This window comes from Oncorhynchus mykiss, chromosome 21 (genome assembly GCF_013265735.2).
Source record: "Oncorhynchus mykiss isolate Arlee chromosome 21, USDA_OmykA_1.1, whole genome shotgun sequence".
NCBI classification, from domain to species: Eukaryota; Metazoa; Chordata; class Actinopteri; order Salmoniformes; family Salmonidae; genus Oncorhynchus; species Oncorhynchus mykiss.
The window spans coordinates 36,023,459-36,040,505 of NC_048585.1; the positions used below are offsets into that span (position 1 = coordinate 36,023,459).

Below are 17,047 nucleotides of genomic sequence, written 5' to 3' on the forward strand. Positions count from 1 at the left end.
GCTTTACGTCCTATGCATGGCACAACTACGGGGCATGATTTGTATGAAGAGGTGTCAAGATGTGTAAATGAGATGGAGCTGCCTTGGGAAAAACTTGTGGGTTTGACAACCGACGGAGCACCTGCGATGTGTGGACACAGGAGCGGACTGGTGGCGAAGATACGGGAAAAGATGCAAGAGGAAAACGCGACAGGTGAGCTGACAGCTTATCATTGTATCATACACCAGGAAGCGTTGTGCGGTAAAGCCTTGAAAATGGAGCATGTAATGAGCATCATCACGCGCACAGTTAACTTTATCAGAGCCAAAGGTTTGAATCACCGCCAGTTCAAGGCATTTCTGACGGAGTTAGAAACGGAGCATGGTGATTTGCCTTATCACACAGAGGTGCGATGGCTAAGCCAGGGAAAGGTGCTTCAAAGATGTTTCGAGCTTCGTGAGGAGATTTGTCTATTCTTGGACAGCAAAGGGAAAGACACAACACAACTCCGAGACGAAATGTTTCTGTGTGAAATGGCTTTTCTGTGTGACATTACGAGTCATCTGAATGCAATAAACTTGCAGCTGCAGGGTCGGGATCGTGTCATCTCTGATATGTACAGTACAGTGAAGGCATTTAAAACCAAACTGACTCTGTGGGAGACGCAGATGCGGAAAGAAAATTTGAGCCACTTTCCCAGCTGCCAGACCATGAAAGAGAAGCTCTCTACCAGTGCGTTCCCGAGCACACAGTTGGCTGATAAAATAGGTATGCTTACCACTGACTTTCGACGCCGATTTGCTGACTTTGAAGCACAAAAAAGCAGGTTGGAACTGCTCGGTAACCCATTTGCTGTTGACGTGGAAAGCTCACCACCAAACCTCCAAATGGAGTTGATTGACCTCCAATGCAATGATGCACTGAGGGAAAAATATGCGGCAGTGGGTGCTGCGGAGTTTGCCCGTTTCCTCCCCGGCACAATGCCCCAGCTGCGCATCCAGGCTGCTCAAACGTTGTCTATGTTTGGCAGCACATACCTGTGTGAACAACTGTTTTCTTTGATGAACCTGAACAAAACATCACACAGAAGTCGACTTACTGCTGAACACCTCCACTCAATTCTGAGGATTTCTTCAGCTCAGAGCCTTACCCCGAACATTGATGAACTTGTGGAAAAGATGGGACACCACCAAGTATCACCCTCAACCTCAAACAAGTGAACATTACTGTGCAATCACATATTTAGAGTTTTTACTCAGTTCAAGTTTAAAAGTTAAAATTTAATATTTGTTTTCACTGCATGTTACTTCTCCTTAAACAAAGTGTTGTTTTTGATTAATAGATTTTTGCACTTTATTTTTTTGTATTTCAATCCAATTATATTTTAAAAATATTTCAGTTGAGTGGATGATAGAAAATTGCTATTATTGTTTTTTCTTTGAAGTAAATTTAGCCCACTTTTGCTAAAATAGAAAATATAGTCTACTGATGGTGCCTTGAATACCGGTTTCTTTCATTTAATGTTCATGTTATGGGGATATTTATATAAAGGAAATTTGTCTTTTGTGTCTGTTGAAAATTAAAGATTACTGACAGAGCCATAAGAAAATATTGCTTTATTTATCTGATCATATTGTAATATATTTGTTAGGTTTTCAGTAGGTTCAATTAGGTTCACTAGACTATATGCGTCATTTAAAAATTTTTCAATGAACATTCGAACAGTCCGGCCCTCGTCTTGTAGCTGATTTTTTTATTTGGCCCTCCGTCCATTTGACTTTGACACCCCTGCATTACACGATAAAGTTCATATTTATATCAAAAAATCTCAGTTTACATTGGCACATTATGTTCAGTAGTTCCAAAACATCCAGTGATTTTGCAGAGAGCCACATCAATTTACAGAAATACTCATAATAAACATTGCTAAAAGATACAAGAGTTATGCATGGAATTTTAGAGCCACTTCTCCTTAATGCAACCACTGTATCAGATTTCAAAAAAACTTTACGGAAAAAGCAAACCATGCAATAATCTGAGTACGGCGCTCAACACAAAAACAAGCCATGCAGATACCCACCATGTTGTGAAGTCAACAGAAGTCAGAAATAGCATTATAAATATTCACTTACCTTTGATGATCTTCATCAGAATACACTCCCAGGAATCCCAGTTCCACAATAGATAAAGTCCATAATTTATGTCCAAATAACACAATCCAAACTCACGAGGCGCGGGCAAGTCCAGGCGAAAGTTCAGACGAAAAGTCATGTTACAGTCCGTAGAAACATGTCAAACGAAGTATAGAATCCATCTTTAGGATCTTTTTATCATAAATCTTCAATAATGTTTCAACCGGAGAATTCCTTTGTCTGTAGAAATGCAATGGGACGCAGCTAACTCTCGTGAGCACGCGTGATCAGCTCATGCCACTCTGGCAGACCCCTGAGTCATTCAGCTCTCATTCCCCCCTCCTTCACAGTAGAAGCCTCAAACAAGGTTCTGAAGACTGTTGACATCTTGTGGAAGCCTTGGGAAGTGCAAAATGACCCCATAGACACTGTATATTCGATAGGCAATGACTTGAAAAACAACAAACCTCAGATTTCTCACTTCCTGGTTTAATTTTTTTCTTTTTGCCTGCCATATGAGTTATGTTATACTCGCAGACATCATTCAAACAGTTTTAGAAACTTCAGAGTGTTTTCTATCCAAATATACTAATAATATGCATATTCTAGCTTCTGGGCCTGAGTAGCAGGCAGTTTACTCTGGGCACCTTATTCATCCAAGCTACTCAATACTGCCCCCCCAGTCCCAAAGAATTTTAAAGGTCTTACTCGCTACGGAGAGCATAATCACACAGTCGTCCGGAACAGCTGATGCTCAAATGCATGCCTCAGTGTTGCTTGTCTAGAAGCGAGCATAGCAGTGATTTAGCTCGTCTGGTAGGCTTGTGTCACTGGGTAGCTTGCGGCTGTGCTTCCCTTTTGTAGTCTGTAATAGTTTGCAGGCTCTGCCACATTCAACGATTGTCGGTGCCTGTGTAGTACAATTCAATCTTAGTCCTGTATTGGCGTTTTGCCTATTTATGATTTGTCGGAGAGCATATCAGGATTTCTAATAATCTTCCGGGTTAGTCCCGCACCTTGAAAGCGGCAGCTCTACCATTTAGCTCAGTGCGAATGTTGCCTGTAATCCATGGCTTCTGTTTTGGGGTATGTACGTACAGTGACTGCGGGGACGATGTCCTCGATGCACTTATTGATGAAGCCAGTGACTGATGTGATGTACTCCTCAATGGCATCGCAAAACAGTCCTATAATTTAGCATCTGCTTCATCTGACCACTTTTTTTATATACCAAGTCACTCGTGCTTGCTGCTTTTCATTTTTGGTTGTAAGCTGGTCGGATTTGCCAAGTGGAGAGTGAGGGAGAGCTTTGTACGCATCTCTGTGTGTGGAGTAAAGGTGTTATAGATTTTTTTCCCTCTGGTTGCACATTTAAAGTTAGTGAGGGAGATATGTCTCCAGCTTCAGTGATTTTTGCAATTTGTTCCAGTCATTGGCAGCAGAGAACTGTAAGGAAAGACGGGAGATAAGGCGGAGCTATACCTAGACATTTCGATGACCTGGAGCCAGTGGATTTGGCGACGAATATGAAGCAAGGGCCAGCCAACGAGAGCATACAGGTCGCAGTGGTGGGTAGTATATGGATGGGCCTTTCGTGGCAAACGGATGGCACTGTGATAGACTACATCCAATTTGCTGAGTAGAGTGTTGGATGCTATTTTGTAGATGACATCGCCAACGTCAAGGATCGGTAGGATAGTCAGTTTTACGAGGGTATGTTTGGTAGCATGAGTGAAGGAAGTCAGAACCGTCCAGAGTAGTGATGCTGGACAGGCGGGCAGGTGCGGGCAGCGATCGATTGAAGAGCACGCATTTAGTTTTACTTGCATTTAAGAGCAGTTGGAGGCCACGGAAGGAGTGTTGTATGGCATTGAAGCTTGTTTGGAGGTTTGTTAACAGTGTCCAAAGAAGGGCCAGAAGTGTACAGAATGGTGTTGTCTGCGTAGAGGTGGATCAGAGAATCACCAGCAGCAAGAGCAACAACATTGATCTATGTAGTCAAAAGAGTCGGCCCGAGAATTGAACCCTGTGGCACCCCCAGAGACTGCCAGAAGTCCAGACAACAGGCCCTCTGATTTTACACACTGAACTCTATCAGAGAAGTTGTTAGTGAACCAGGCAAGGCAGTCATTAGAGAATCCAAGGCGGTTGAGTCTGCCAATAAAAATACTGTGATTGACAGAGTCGAAAGCCCTGGCCAGGTCGATGAAGACGGCTGCACAGTACTGCACAGTGCTGTCTTTTATCGATGGCGGTTATGATATCGTTTATGACCTTGACGTGGCTGAGGTGCACCCGTTACCAGCTTGGAAACCAGATTGCATATCGGGGAAGGTACTGTGGGATTCGATATGGTTGGTGATCTGTTTGTTCACTTGGCTTTCGATGTTTAGGCTACTGATATTTTCTGATGTTTTCTTAATTGACCGTGCATCTTAATGACCGTGTGTCTTGGTGGTTTGGGTATTTTATTTGTCAAAAATACACTTACTGTGTTCCAACGCACATGCTCTTTGTTTCATAGTTGTCACGAAGGTATCCAACCTTTTTACATGCTGTATATCCTACAGTAACAAAGTAAGGAAAATGTCATGTTCTTTCAAATATTTAGATTTAACATTCTGTTACCTAAGACCTATATAAACACAACCAAATGACATTGGCACGAATGGGGGGAGGGGCAGGGGGTCCAACTTCATGCCGCTTTGAGGATGAAATGTTCAACGTTTTTGTGTTCTATGATATTTGTCTCAAAGCACTGCTAGAGTGTAAAATACATATTTAGGAAGAGTCAGGGACAGGTAGGTGGGTTCAAGGTTTTTATTGAAATTAAGTTCTTGACGGTTCTTGTGTTAAATGCTTAATAAAAATGGAGGACAAATGTATCTTTGTCATATAAACCATATTGCTTACAGTAAATTACAATGGATTAAGAGCTATTGCTCCTTTTTATATTTATTTAACCTTTATTTAACTAGGTAATTCAGTTAAGAACAAATTCTTATTTTACAATGACGGCCTACCACGACCAAACCCTCCCCTAACCCGGACGATGCTGGGCCTATTATGCGCCTACATCTACAGTATCCTATTTGACTGGTTGGGCTTGCATAACTGTTGTTATATTTACTTTTCGATAAGTCGGGGTGGGTATTTACATTACCCACCCCGACTTATCCAGGTCTGCTAACTAAACTGTAAAGGTCTGACATTTTTTGCTGTTTTGTTTTAGTTCATTTTGTAATACCTGCTAAGAGACTCCATTACAGGGAGGGGTCTTCTGGGTGGGGAACCACCAATGGAATAATTTTAATTTAACTTAAATTTAAGAATTTGTTCTTAACTATTCTTAACTGCCTAGTTAAATAAAGGTAATAAAAAAATGGGTATGTTTCCCTGTGGGCCCTGCTTTTTGTTACACATCCATGGGCTTATCAACGCTAAAGATAACAATTATATAATTAATATAACGGTCCTTTATGAAAAACAATGCTAATGCTATTCTCTTTGAATTTGAAAGGCCAAAATGTTCCTAATAAACGCTCCAGCTGTCTTCATATCCTAGCAAGAAACCATTATTGATATAGTAATGCTCCAAGAAACACACCTGCTCCTTAGTTAACTTAAGGGGGCTGAATAATTTTGCACGCCCAATTTTTCAGTTTTTGATTTGTTAAAAAAGTTTGAAATATCCAATAAATGTCGTTCCACTTCATGATTGTGTCCCACTTGTTGTTGATTCTTCACAAAAAATACAGTTTTAAATATCTTTATGTTTGAAGCCTGAAATGTGGCAAAATCAGCCCCAAACCAAACTAAAGGTGTAATCATAGTTATACATGAGAAACTCAATCACCGTCTTGGGTTAAGACGAAGACCAAGAAGGCATAAATGTATCCATAATGTAAAGAAAATGACCTTTTATTAGTGTGTACACTCCGAATTCATATAATTTTGATTGTCTGAACAGCATATTGTTAGAATGAACTGAATTTCATCTGGTTATTGGGAAAGATATGAATGTAATTTTGGACATGCGAGTCAAATCTAATAAGACCAACTGCATTCCACAAGCAACCAAGGCTCTCCAGCATATACTCTCTGATTACAACCTCATTGATGCATGGCGAACACATAATCCTAAGCAAAAGAGTACACTTTCAACTCAAACAGGGATAAAACATTATCACAAATACATTTCCTACTATTTGCTACATCTCTATTTTGTTTTATCAAGAAAATAGAAATTCGACATACTGGATGACCACCACGTTTACTACTGTCAACTTCAAATCTTGGATATCTGCTATTCTCTGCCTTGTTTTAAAATATTTTTTGTTACCAGGTCTTAACCTTTTAGAGGCGTTCCAGAGGATTGCAAACAACCTTGTTATTTACACCCTATTTTGGACTCGAAGTGTCAATGTATGGTTCATACATACATAATAAAACATCTGCAGTCCTCTCCCAGCGGTGAAAGGCACAGAATCATTACATTTTTACCTGGCATCATTTAGTGCATGAGACACGCTCTTGTTCATGTCATGTAGCCTAGTGAGGCATGTGATCTGAAGCGAGTGGGATTGCCTGACTACATGGGTTTAATATTAGTTATTTTCATAACAGCGAAAATACATAGATTTATTCAATCAAATCCACGCATCATAAGTTAGATCTATTTGACCTTGTTGTTTTTGAATTTCACTCTTTCAATAGGCTAAATTGATCTGAAAAACAAGCACAAAATGTGTGCAAGAAATTGCATTTTAGCTAGGCACATACATTAGAAGACAATTGTCAAACTGATCAGAAACACTATGCTCACAATCTGTATCTCCTAAATGGTGTCGCTGGTGTATTTAGTTAGAATTTGGGAATAGATTGCGCAATAGACTAGGGTTTTTACCGGGCGTGAATCTCAACACAACAAACATAACTTTGATGTGCTAGAGAAATGTATACTTCCAAATTTCACCCACTTTTCAGATGAAAATACATAACCCTACCTTTCTGTTGTTTCAACCATCCATATCATATAATTCCATGCCATTTGTCCTTATAGACATACACACAGGTATTCCATGATATGTGTTAAAAATCCAGCACTGCAGTTAATTGCCAGCGATCGTAATTCATCACGTATGCAAATGCAATATATAATCATTACACTACTTTCAAGGAATCGGGCAATTGATGCAAACATGTAAGTAGGCATTAACTTTTCCTTTATATGAAATGCATTCTCACAATCGCTTGCTTGCCATACTAGTCTACAACAAGGGATTAGCCAGCCACAACCAAACTTTGAGAGACCATGTTGATTGGCAGGTGGAATGATGTTCCAATGATGTTGCAAGGTTAAAGACCAAATAGTTAAAAAGTATAAGATTGATGGTGTTCTTAATTTTGTCTCTGAGCTCTACAGACAATTCCTTCAACCTCATGGCTTGTTTTTTGCTCTGACATATATAGCCAACTGTGGGACCTTATACAGTGCGTTCGGAAGGTATTCAGAACACTTGACTTTTTCCACATTTTGTTATGTTACAGCCTTTTTCTAAAATAGATTAAATAGTTTTTTTTTCTCATCAATCTATACACAATTACCACATAATGACACATTTTTGCAAATGTATTAAAAATAAACTGATATATTACATTTACATAAGTATTCAGACCCTTTACTCAGTAATTTTTTGAAGCACCTCTGGTAGCGTTTACAGCCTCGAGTCTTCTTGGGTATGACGCTACAAGCCCGGCACTCCTGTATTTGGGAAGTTTCTCCCAGTCTTCGCTGCAGATTCTCTCAATCTCTGTCAGATTGGATGGGGAGCGTCACTGCACAGCAATTTTCAGGTCTCCCCAGAGATGTTCGAACGGGTTAGAGTCCGGGCTTTGGCTGGGCCACTCAAGGACATTCGCCCACTTGTCCCAAATCCACTCCTGCGTTGTCTAGGCTGTGTGCTTAGGGTCGCAGTTCTGTTGTGAGGTCCTGAGCGCTCTGGAGCAGGTTTTCATCAAGGATCTCTCCGTTTATCTTTCCCTCGATCCTGACTGGTCTCTCAGTCCCTGCTGCTGAAAAACATCCCCACAGCATGATTCTGCCACCACTATTCAGTCCAAAGAGTTCATTTTTGTTTCTCATTGTCTAAGAGTCCTTTTGATAAACTCTAAGGGGGCTGTCATGTGCCTTTTACTGTGGAGTGGCTTCCGTCTGGCCACTACCAGTGGTGGAAAAAGTACCCAATTGTCATACTTGAGGAAATTATACCTTAATAGAAAAGAAACTCACCCAGTAAAATACTACTTGAGTAAAAGTCTAAAAGTATTTGCTTTTAAATATACTTTAGTATCAAAAGTAAATGCAATTGCGAAAATATACTTTTAAAAGTAAAATTATAAATAATTTCAAATTGCTTATATTAACTGAACTGCACAATTGGTTTGTTTTTGTTAATTTACCAATAGCTAGGGCAACACTCCAACACGAAGACATAATTTGCAAACAAAGCATATGTGTTTAGTGAGTCCGCCAGATCAGAGGCAGTAGGGACAAAATAACGTAACAAAATGTGGAATAAGTCAAGGGGTCGGAATACTTTCCGAAGGCACTGTATACTTGGGATATTGTTTTTCAACAGGAAAAGTAAAAAGAAATAGCTGGATTTTGTCTTTAATGTCAGACCAGGCAAGACTGAACGTGCATTATAAAGAAAGGAAAAGCTGCACACTAGTAGATCCAATGCATTAATCTATTCAACAATGTTTGACAGCTAAACTGTCTTAATCAGGGTACATAGATCCCCAAATTTATATTAGTGTATTTATTTTTAAGTGTCTTAGATTCTGTTTGTAATGAAAAGCGCTATATAAAATAAATGTATTGTTATAATGCTAGCACAGTTTGGGAACGGGAGTTAAAAGGAGTGAAAACTAGCACTTGAGAACTGACTAAATCAGTCTGGTAACCATCTGAGGGACTGGTCAGCATCATCCCAGGGACCGGTGTCGGTCACAGACCAGAGGTTGAGAAACACTGGTCTACGTGGAGGAAAACTGATAGATAAGTAATAAACAGCCCTCTGTTTATAAGGCTGAGGGAGAGAGTGGGAGCGTAATGCTATTTATATCTATCTCTGTTTGCATGGCCTGAAGGAGATGTACACCTACCTGGCACAGGAGCTGAAAAGGCTTGCTGCGGCTCATGGGGAGAGACTGCTGCACACCCCACACAACCCCATATCACTGGGTAAGATACAGCGCACACAACCCCATATCACTGGGTAAGATGCACCCTCACACATCCCCATATCACTGGGTAAGATACAGCACACCATATCACTGGGTAAGATGCACCCTCACACAACCCTATAACTAGGGAAGATACAGCGCACACAACTCCATAGCAGTGGTTAAGATGCATCTTACACAACCCTTGTCACACTTAAGAATTGCATACCTCAGATCCAGTAATTTAGGGATAATCCAGAGATAAGAAATTAGCCCAGAGATTCATCCAGAGATCTCTAGATTAGCCCTAAATTACTGGATCTGAAGTATTGCAATTCTTAAATCGGAGTAAAGTTGCTTTCACATTACACAATATTCGCCTGAAATTTCATGTTCGTGCAATATTCTTAGTTTGGGGCATCCTATGAGAATGTTGGAGCAAAATTTGTGTGGTGTGAAAGTTTCTACGAATGCTGTCTACGTCCGAAATCTAAACATGCTTGATTGACCCCAATGCAAATTTCATTCTACATTACAAATTAGTGTGTAGAGTGGAAGGTAATATCTTTCAAAATGTGTATTAGTAGCTATTTTCTCTCCATAGTCAGTCCTTGTAAACTTGCAACTAATCTAAAGCTTTAACCCCAGTAAAGTTCAAACAAGCTAGCGTATGCATGTCACAGCACTTTTCTGCTTGTCACATGCTGGGTGAATATTGCTTCTATGTCTGTAAAATTGTGACTTATGACAAAGTAAAAGATGTGAATTCCAATGTTGTGTTGACCTTTTGTCTGTGCATGTTTTCATGTAGCCATGTCTCTGGATGGCCTCCAGGCACAGAGCGGCAAGTCTGTGACTCAACTGGGCTCCATGCTGTTCACCAGGCAGGTGTCTGGGGCCAGGTAATTATTTAACTAGGCAAATTCTTATTTACAATGATGTCCTACCCCGGCCAAACCCTAACCGGGGTGACGCTGGGCCAATTGTGTGCCGTCCTATGGGACTTCCAATCACGGCCGGTTGTGATACAGCCTGGAATCGAACTAGGGTCTGTAGTGACGCCTCTAGCACTGACATGCAGTGCCTTAGACCGCTGCGCCAAACGAAAAGTATTTTTCCCCAGCTCAGTGGAGACCTGCGGGACAATTTAATATGTGAGTTGAGGTAGTGGTGGGGGGAGTCTCTGAAGAACCTCATTGTTTACAAAAAGTAGCCAGTGCTGGGCCCTTCTGGTAGTCAGAGACTACCAGCCAACAGAACTATACAAAATGCAGTGATGTGTAAGAAAATTGTCCCGAGTGACAAAACGCAGTGCTGAGTGATAGTCTAAAGTCTTTAAAACAGAGGCTGCCGCATGCATGTAGATTATATCAAGTACTGGTAGAAGCATTGCTTGAACAATCTTCCTCATACTTTCCAAAGTGAGGCAGGATTTATTTCTATAAAAGAAACCAATCTTAATTCTCTGCTTTTTTTGTCCGTTTTTCAATGTGTGTTTTAAAAGAGAGTTTATCGTAAATTCAAATACCGAAGTACTTATAATGGAGAACTTACTCAATTTGGGCTCCCTTTAAAAGAGGCTGCGAATTTTTGCAGCTTTTTGTTAAAAATCGCGCAACATTTCAACGTCCTGCTACTCATGCCAGGAATATAGTATATGCATATGATTAGTATGTGTGGATAGAAAACACTCTGAAGTTTATAAAACTGGTTAAATCATGTCTGTGACTATAACAGAACGTGTTTAGCAGGAAAAATCCCAAGGAAAACTGTTCACAAAAAAAACCCAAAAATATCCCTCCGCCAGTCTCTGTATTGTCTATGGCAAGGGAAAATAGATAGGGCCCTGTTTACAATGCCTACAGCTTCCACACGATGTCTCCAGTACTGTCAATTGATTTTAAATTAATCCTTGGTAAAATAGTCGTCGAGCACACCAGAGGAAGTTATGAAAGAAAGAATGTGGACCATGATTTCAAAACGTGCTGCTATTGAATACAGATCGCCCCGTGATCAATTTGATCGATTATTAACGTTTACTAATACCTAAAGTTGGATTACAAAAGTAGTTTGAAGTGTTTTGTCAAAGTTTATAGTCAACTTTTTTAATTTTAAAAAATGACGGTGCGTTTTGGAACGGTGCTTTTTCATGGATCAGACGGGCTTCATAAATGGACATTTTGGGTATACATGGACGGATTTAATCGAAAAAAAGACCCAATTGTGATGTTTATGGGACATATAGGAGTGCCAACAAAGGTAATTAATGTTTTCTATTTTATTTCTGCGTTTTGTGTAGCGCCGGCTACGCTAATTATTTTGTTTACGTTCCCTTTGGGTATTTCGGGGGTTGCATGCTATCAGATAATAGCTTCTCATGCTTTCGCCGAAAAGCATTTTAAAAATCTGAAATGTTGGCTAGATTCACAACGAGTGTAGCTTTAATTGAGTCCCTGCATGTGTGTTTTAATGAAAGTTTGAGTTGTATCGAGTACTATTAGTTGTCACTCTGAAATTTCCGCTGATGTTGATCCCTGTACAGGGACAGCAGCCGTAATTAATGTGCAAATACACATGTCCTCAGGGTCAATATTACAAGACCTAGAGACAACATAAATGTGGTTTTATTAGGATTTAGAACTAGTTTAAGATTAGTATGCATTTTTTTTTTAAATGAGTCAAAACCGTGATGGTCATGAATGGCCTGCTGTATTGAGTGGGCACAGGAGTAAATAACTATCATCCGCGTAGAGATTAATGTTACAGGTTTTATCAGATAGACTAATATTATTTATATAAATAGCGAAGAGAACAGGGCCCAAATTTTGACCCTGCGGCATACCTTTTGTATTATTGAGGAAACTGCATTTGATACCATCAGTAAGCACACATTGTGTCCTGTCCATTAAATTGTTTTTGAACCAATTGCAAGATGCCTAATCTAGGCCTATTTCAGACAACCTTTGAACAAGTATGAAATGGTCAACTGTATCAAACGCCTTTGACAGGTCAATAAATAAGGCTACACAATGATTTTTATGGTTGAAGTAATATAGCACATAATTTAAGATAAGAAGATGAAAAAAATATGCATATAAAAAAATAACAAGTACTGGTAGATAGAACAGTCCAAATAAACCAAGACAACAGCCATATTTGTAAATTAATAAAGAAAATACAATCCTCAACATGTCTCTTAATAATGTCTTGAAGTGACCAAAAAACACTTGGGAGTCTGATTTTAGGGTATTTTTGAATACATTCCAGTTATGGGCATGTAAAAACTAAAAGCTGTTTTACCTAGGTCAGTAGGGTCAAAGGTTTAAAAAACCAAACTATTTGCCATTCATGGGCGCGAATGAGGTATTTCTTCTGTATGTCATGATCGATGTGAGTTAGTATGGTAGTTTCTGCAGGAGAGCTTTGTAAAATATATCCTGGTTTACAGTGGGGGCAGAAGAGTGAAGCACCGTGTCATCGGCATAAAAGTGTTGCTTACAGTTCTTCATTAAGGAACCAATATCGGTAAAATAAAACGTGAACAGAACTGTCCCTAAAATGGACCCCTGAGGAACACCTTTTGTGTCCTCTAGGAATATTGATGTTTCAAATGTTATTAGTCATTTGGAATGTGCATGGTATACATGCAAGTTCCTTCTCGACAATGCAACCACAATTAAGATATAATGAAATATAAGAAAACAAACATAAAGTAAATGGCAGCAACTATACATTAAGATATATCCATCCGTAAGGTAGTTATTGACCATGCACATGCATTTCGATCAAGTCTACTAGAGGACAATCTACGCAGTAAAATCCACAGTACAATTTTTTTTTTTTACATTTTTATCTTCAATAACATTATCAACAAAGAAAGCAGCTGAGATGGTATTATGTCCCTGTCTAAATCCTGATTTGATACAGTTGATGTCGGAAGTTTACATACACCTTAGCCAAATACATTTAATCCTAGTAAAAATTCCCTTCCACAACTTTGGAAGTATGCTTGAAAGACCCATTTGCGACCAAGCTTTAACTTTTGTCTTGAGATGTTGCTTCAATATATCCACATAATTTTCCTTCCTCATGATCTCATCTATTTTGTGAAGTGCACCAGACCCTCCTGCAGCAAAGCACCCCCAAAACATGATGCTGCCACCCTCGTGCTTCACGGTTGGGATGGTGTTCTTCGGCTTGCAAGCCTCCCCCTTTTTCCTCCATACATAACAATGGTCATTATGGCAAAACAGTTTTATTTTTGTTTCATCAGACCAGAGGACATTTCTCCAAAAAGTACAATCTTTTTCCCCATGTGCAGTTGCAAACCATAGTCTGGCTTTTTTTTTATATGGCGGTTTTGGAGCAGTAGTTTCTTCCTTGCTGAGTGGCCTTTTAGGTTATGTCGATTTTGGACTCGTTTGACTGTGGATATAGATACTGTTGTTCCTGTTTCCTCCTCATCTTCACAAGGTCCTTTGCTGTTGTTCTGGGATTGATTTGCACTTTTTACACCAAAGTACGTTCATCTCTAGGAGACAGAACACGTCTCTTTCCTGAGTGGTATGACGGATGCGTGGTCCCATGGTGTTTATACTTGAGTACTATTGTTTGTTCATATGAACGTGGTACCTTCAAGCGTTTGTAAATTGCTCCCAAGGATGAACCAGACTTGTGGAGGTCTACAATTATTTTTCTGAGGTCTTGGCTGATTTCTTTTGATTTTCCCATGATGTCAAGCAAAGAGGCAATGAGTTTGAAGGTAGGCCTTGAAATACATCCACAGGTACACCTCCAATTGACTCAAATTATGTCAATTAGACTATCAGAAGCTTCTAAAGCCATGACATTTTCTGGAATTTTCAAAGCTGTTTAAAGGCACAGTCAACTTAGTGTATGTAAACTTCTGACCCACTGGAATTGTGATAGGATGAAATAATCTGTCTGTCTAAACAATTGTTGGAAAAATTACTTGTGTCATGCACAAAGTAGATATTTTAACCGACTTACGAAAACTATAGTTTGTTAACAAGACATTTGTGGAGTGGTTGAAAAACTCGTTTAAATGACTCCAATGTAAGTGTATGTACTTCCGACTTCAACTGTATGTGTTCAGAATACAGTTCCTGGATAAGGAGGAATGAAGTTGAGTTTATGAAGAGTACATTCAATTGAGCACATTTTATGCATTTTTACCACAGGTTTACCCCCTATTTCCCTGGAAGTGAACACATTCATTTTCAATGTTTCAAAGAAATGAATCTGTCATACAATAATTGTATAGCCTAGTACAGCTGAAATAACATTTTCCCCTTTTCAGATATTCATTAGCTTTGCCTGTTTGTTCAAATAGGAAGCAATGTTGTAGTATGGGATAAATTTGCTATCCCTTTCTCTTTTGTGGGCGTTTCTTCCAAGCATCTTTTTAAACTTGCTTGTTTCAAGACAATTTCTGCATGCAGAAGGTGTGGTAATGGTAATGTCTGTTTTCAGGGTGGTTGCCCTTGGTAACAAACAGATGGTGAGCGGTCACATGTTCTGCGGCTTCATGTCCCACTCAGAGGCCTACCCACATCCCTATCTCAATGCCGCCTCGGCTGTTGGCATCACACGGGATGACGTGACACTCTGCATCAAAAGACTGGACAAGTGCCTGAAGAGCCTCAGGAAGGAAAGCAGTGCAAGAAGTGGTTCACCAATACCTCTCACAGGCCAGGAGGACCATGCTGGAGAGTGAATAAAAATATGTAGGGAAAAAGTGCTCATGTACTTTTTCAGATAGTAACATTTTATGCCTAGTGAAAATCTTCAATCCCCTTGCTTTCACATTTGTCATATTTTGCTGCCTGAAATGTGAATCTTAAAAAGGATTACAATTACAGAAATCTTCTCAAATTATAAAAAAAACAAAGTTGTATTAATTGCATAGGTCTTCACACCTCTTGCTGTGGCGTATCTAAGTAAGTTCAGGAGCAAATAAATGTGACACCTGTGGTGTGAAGACACTATGAGCTTAAACCTGAAATAATGATTGTTGGTCCATGGAAGTATAGGTCTTATAACATGTCACCATCATTAACACATGACAATACTGCATTCCAGCGGCACTGTGGAAAACAAGTTCTGTGTGACTAATGCTATTTGCTTGTACAGATTTATACTGATAAGTTATCCAATGTCTGTATGAATTGGTTGCATTCATTGAAGACTCCACTGATCATAATGACATTGAGGCAATAGTGTGGTCTATATAAAGTACCTTGAAAGTATTCACGCCCCTTGACTTTTTCCACATTTTCTTGTTACAGCATGAATTTCAAATGGATGTAAAACATTTTGTCACTAGTCTACACACAATACCCCATAATGTCAAAGTGGAATTATGTTTTTAGATATGTTTACAAATGTAATAAAAAATGAAAGGGTTGAGCCAATAAGTTTAACCCCTTTGTTAGGGCAAGCCTAAATACTTACCCAGAAAGACTCACAGCTGTAATTGCTGCCAAAAGTGATTCTAACATATCGTCTCGGGTGTGAATACTTACACTAAATAGCCAAAAGTATGTTGAACATCTCATTCCAAAATCATGGGCATTAATATGGAGTTGGTCCCCCTTTTCTGCTTTAACAGCCTCCACTTTTCTGGGAAGACTTTCCACTATACAGTGGGGCAAAAAAGTATTTAGTCAGCCACCAATTGTGCAAGTTCTCCCACTTAAAAAGATGAGAGAGGCCTGTAATTTTCATCATAGGTACACTTCAACTATGACAGACAAAAGGAGAAGAAAAAAATCCAGAAAATCACATTGTAGGATTTTTAATGAATTTATTTGCAAATTATGGTGGAAAATAAGTATTTGGTCAATAACAAAAGTTTATCTCAATACTTTGTTACAGTGCCTTGCGAAAGTATTCGGCCCCCTTGAACTTTGCGACCTTTTGCCACATTTCAGGCTTCAAACATAAAGATATAAAACTGTATTTTTTTGTGAAGAATCAACAACAAGTGGGACACAATCATGAAGTGGAACGACATTTATAGGATATTTCAAACTTTTTTAACAAATCAAAAACTGAAAAATTGGGCGTGCAAAATTATTCAGCCCCCTTAAGTTAATACTTTGTAGCGCCACCTTTTGCTGCGATTACAGCTGTAAGTCGCTTGGGGTATGTCTCTATCAGTTTTGCACATCGAGAGACTGACATTTTTTCCCATTCCTCCTTGCAAAACAGCTCGAGCTCAGTGAGGTTGGATGGAGAGCATTTGTGAACAGCAGTTTTCAGTTCTTTCCACAGATTCTCGATTGGATTCAGGTCTGGACTTTGACTTGGCCATTCTAACACCTGGATATGTTTATTTTTGAACCATTCCATTGTAGATTTTGCTTTATGTTTTGGATCATTGTCTTGTAGGAAGACAAATCTCCGTCCCAGTCTCAGGTCTTTTGCAGACTCCATCAGGTTTTCTTCCAGAATGGTCCTGTATTTGGCTCCATCCATCTTTCCATCAATTTCAACCATCTTCCCTGTCCCTGCTGAAGAAAAGCAGGCCCAAACCATGATGCTGCCACCACCATGTTTGACAGTTGGGATGGTGTGTTCAGCTGTGTTGCTTTTACGCCAAACATAACGTTTTGCATTGTTGCCAAAAAGTTCAATTTTGGTTTCATCTGACCAGAGCACCTTCTTCCACATGTTTGGTGTG

At 39.5% G+C, this 17,047-nt stretch overlaps 1 protein-coding gene across 1 annotated transcript in view; it reads left to right on the plus strand.

Moving 5' to 3' along the window:
- sepsecs (Sep (O-phosphoserine) tRNA:Sec (selenocysteine) tRNA synthase) overlaps window positions 1-15,611 on the plus strand; it is a 39,249-nt gene extending 23,638 nt beyond the window's left edge. The window contains exons 10-12 of the mRNA XM_021577629.2: window positions 9,268-9,361; window positions 10,154-10,244; window positions 14,836-15,611. Of these exons, the coding sequence (XP_021433304.2) occupies window positions 9,268-9,361; window positions 10,154-10,244; window positions 14,836-15,079 (429 nt within the window). The 3' untranslated portion in view covers window positions 15,080-15,611. The remainder of the gene's footprint in view (window positions 1-9,267; window positions 9,362-10,153; window positions 10,245-14,835) is intronic.
- Window positions 15,612-17,047: the final 1,436 nt, after the last annotated feature.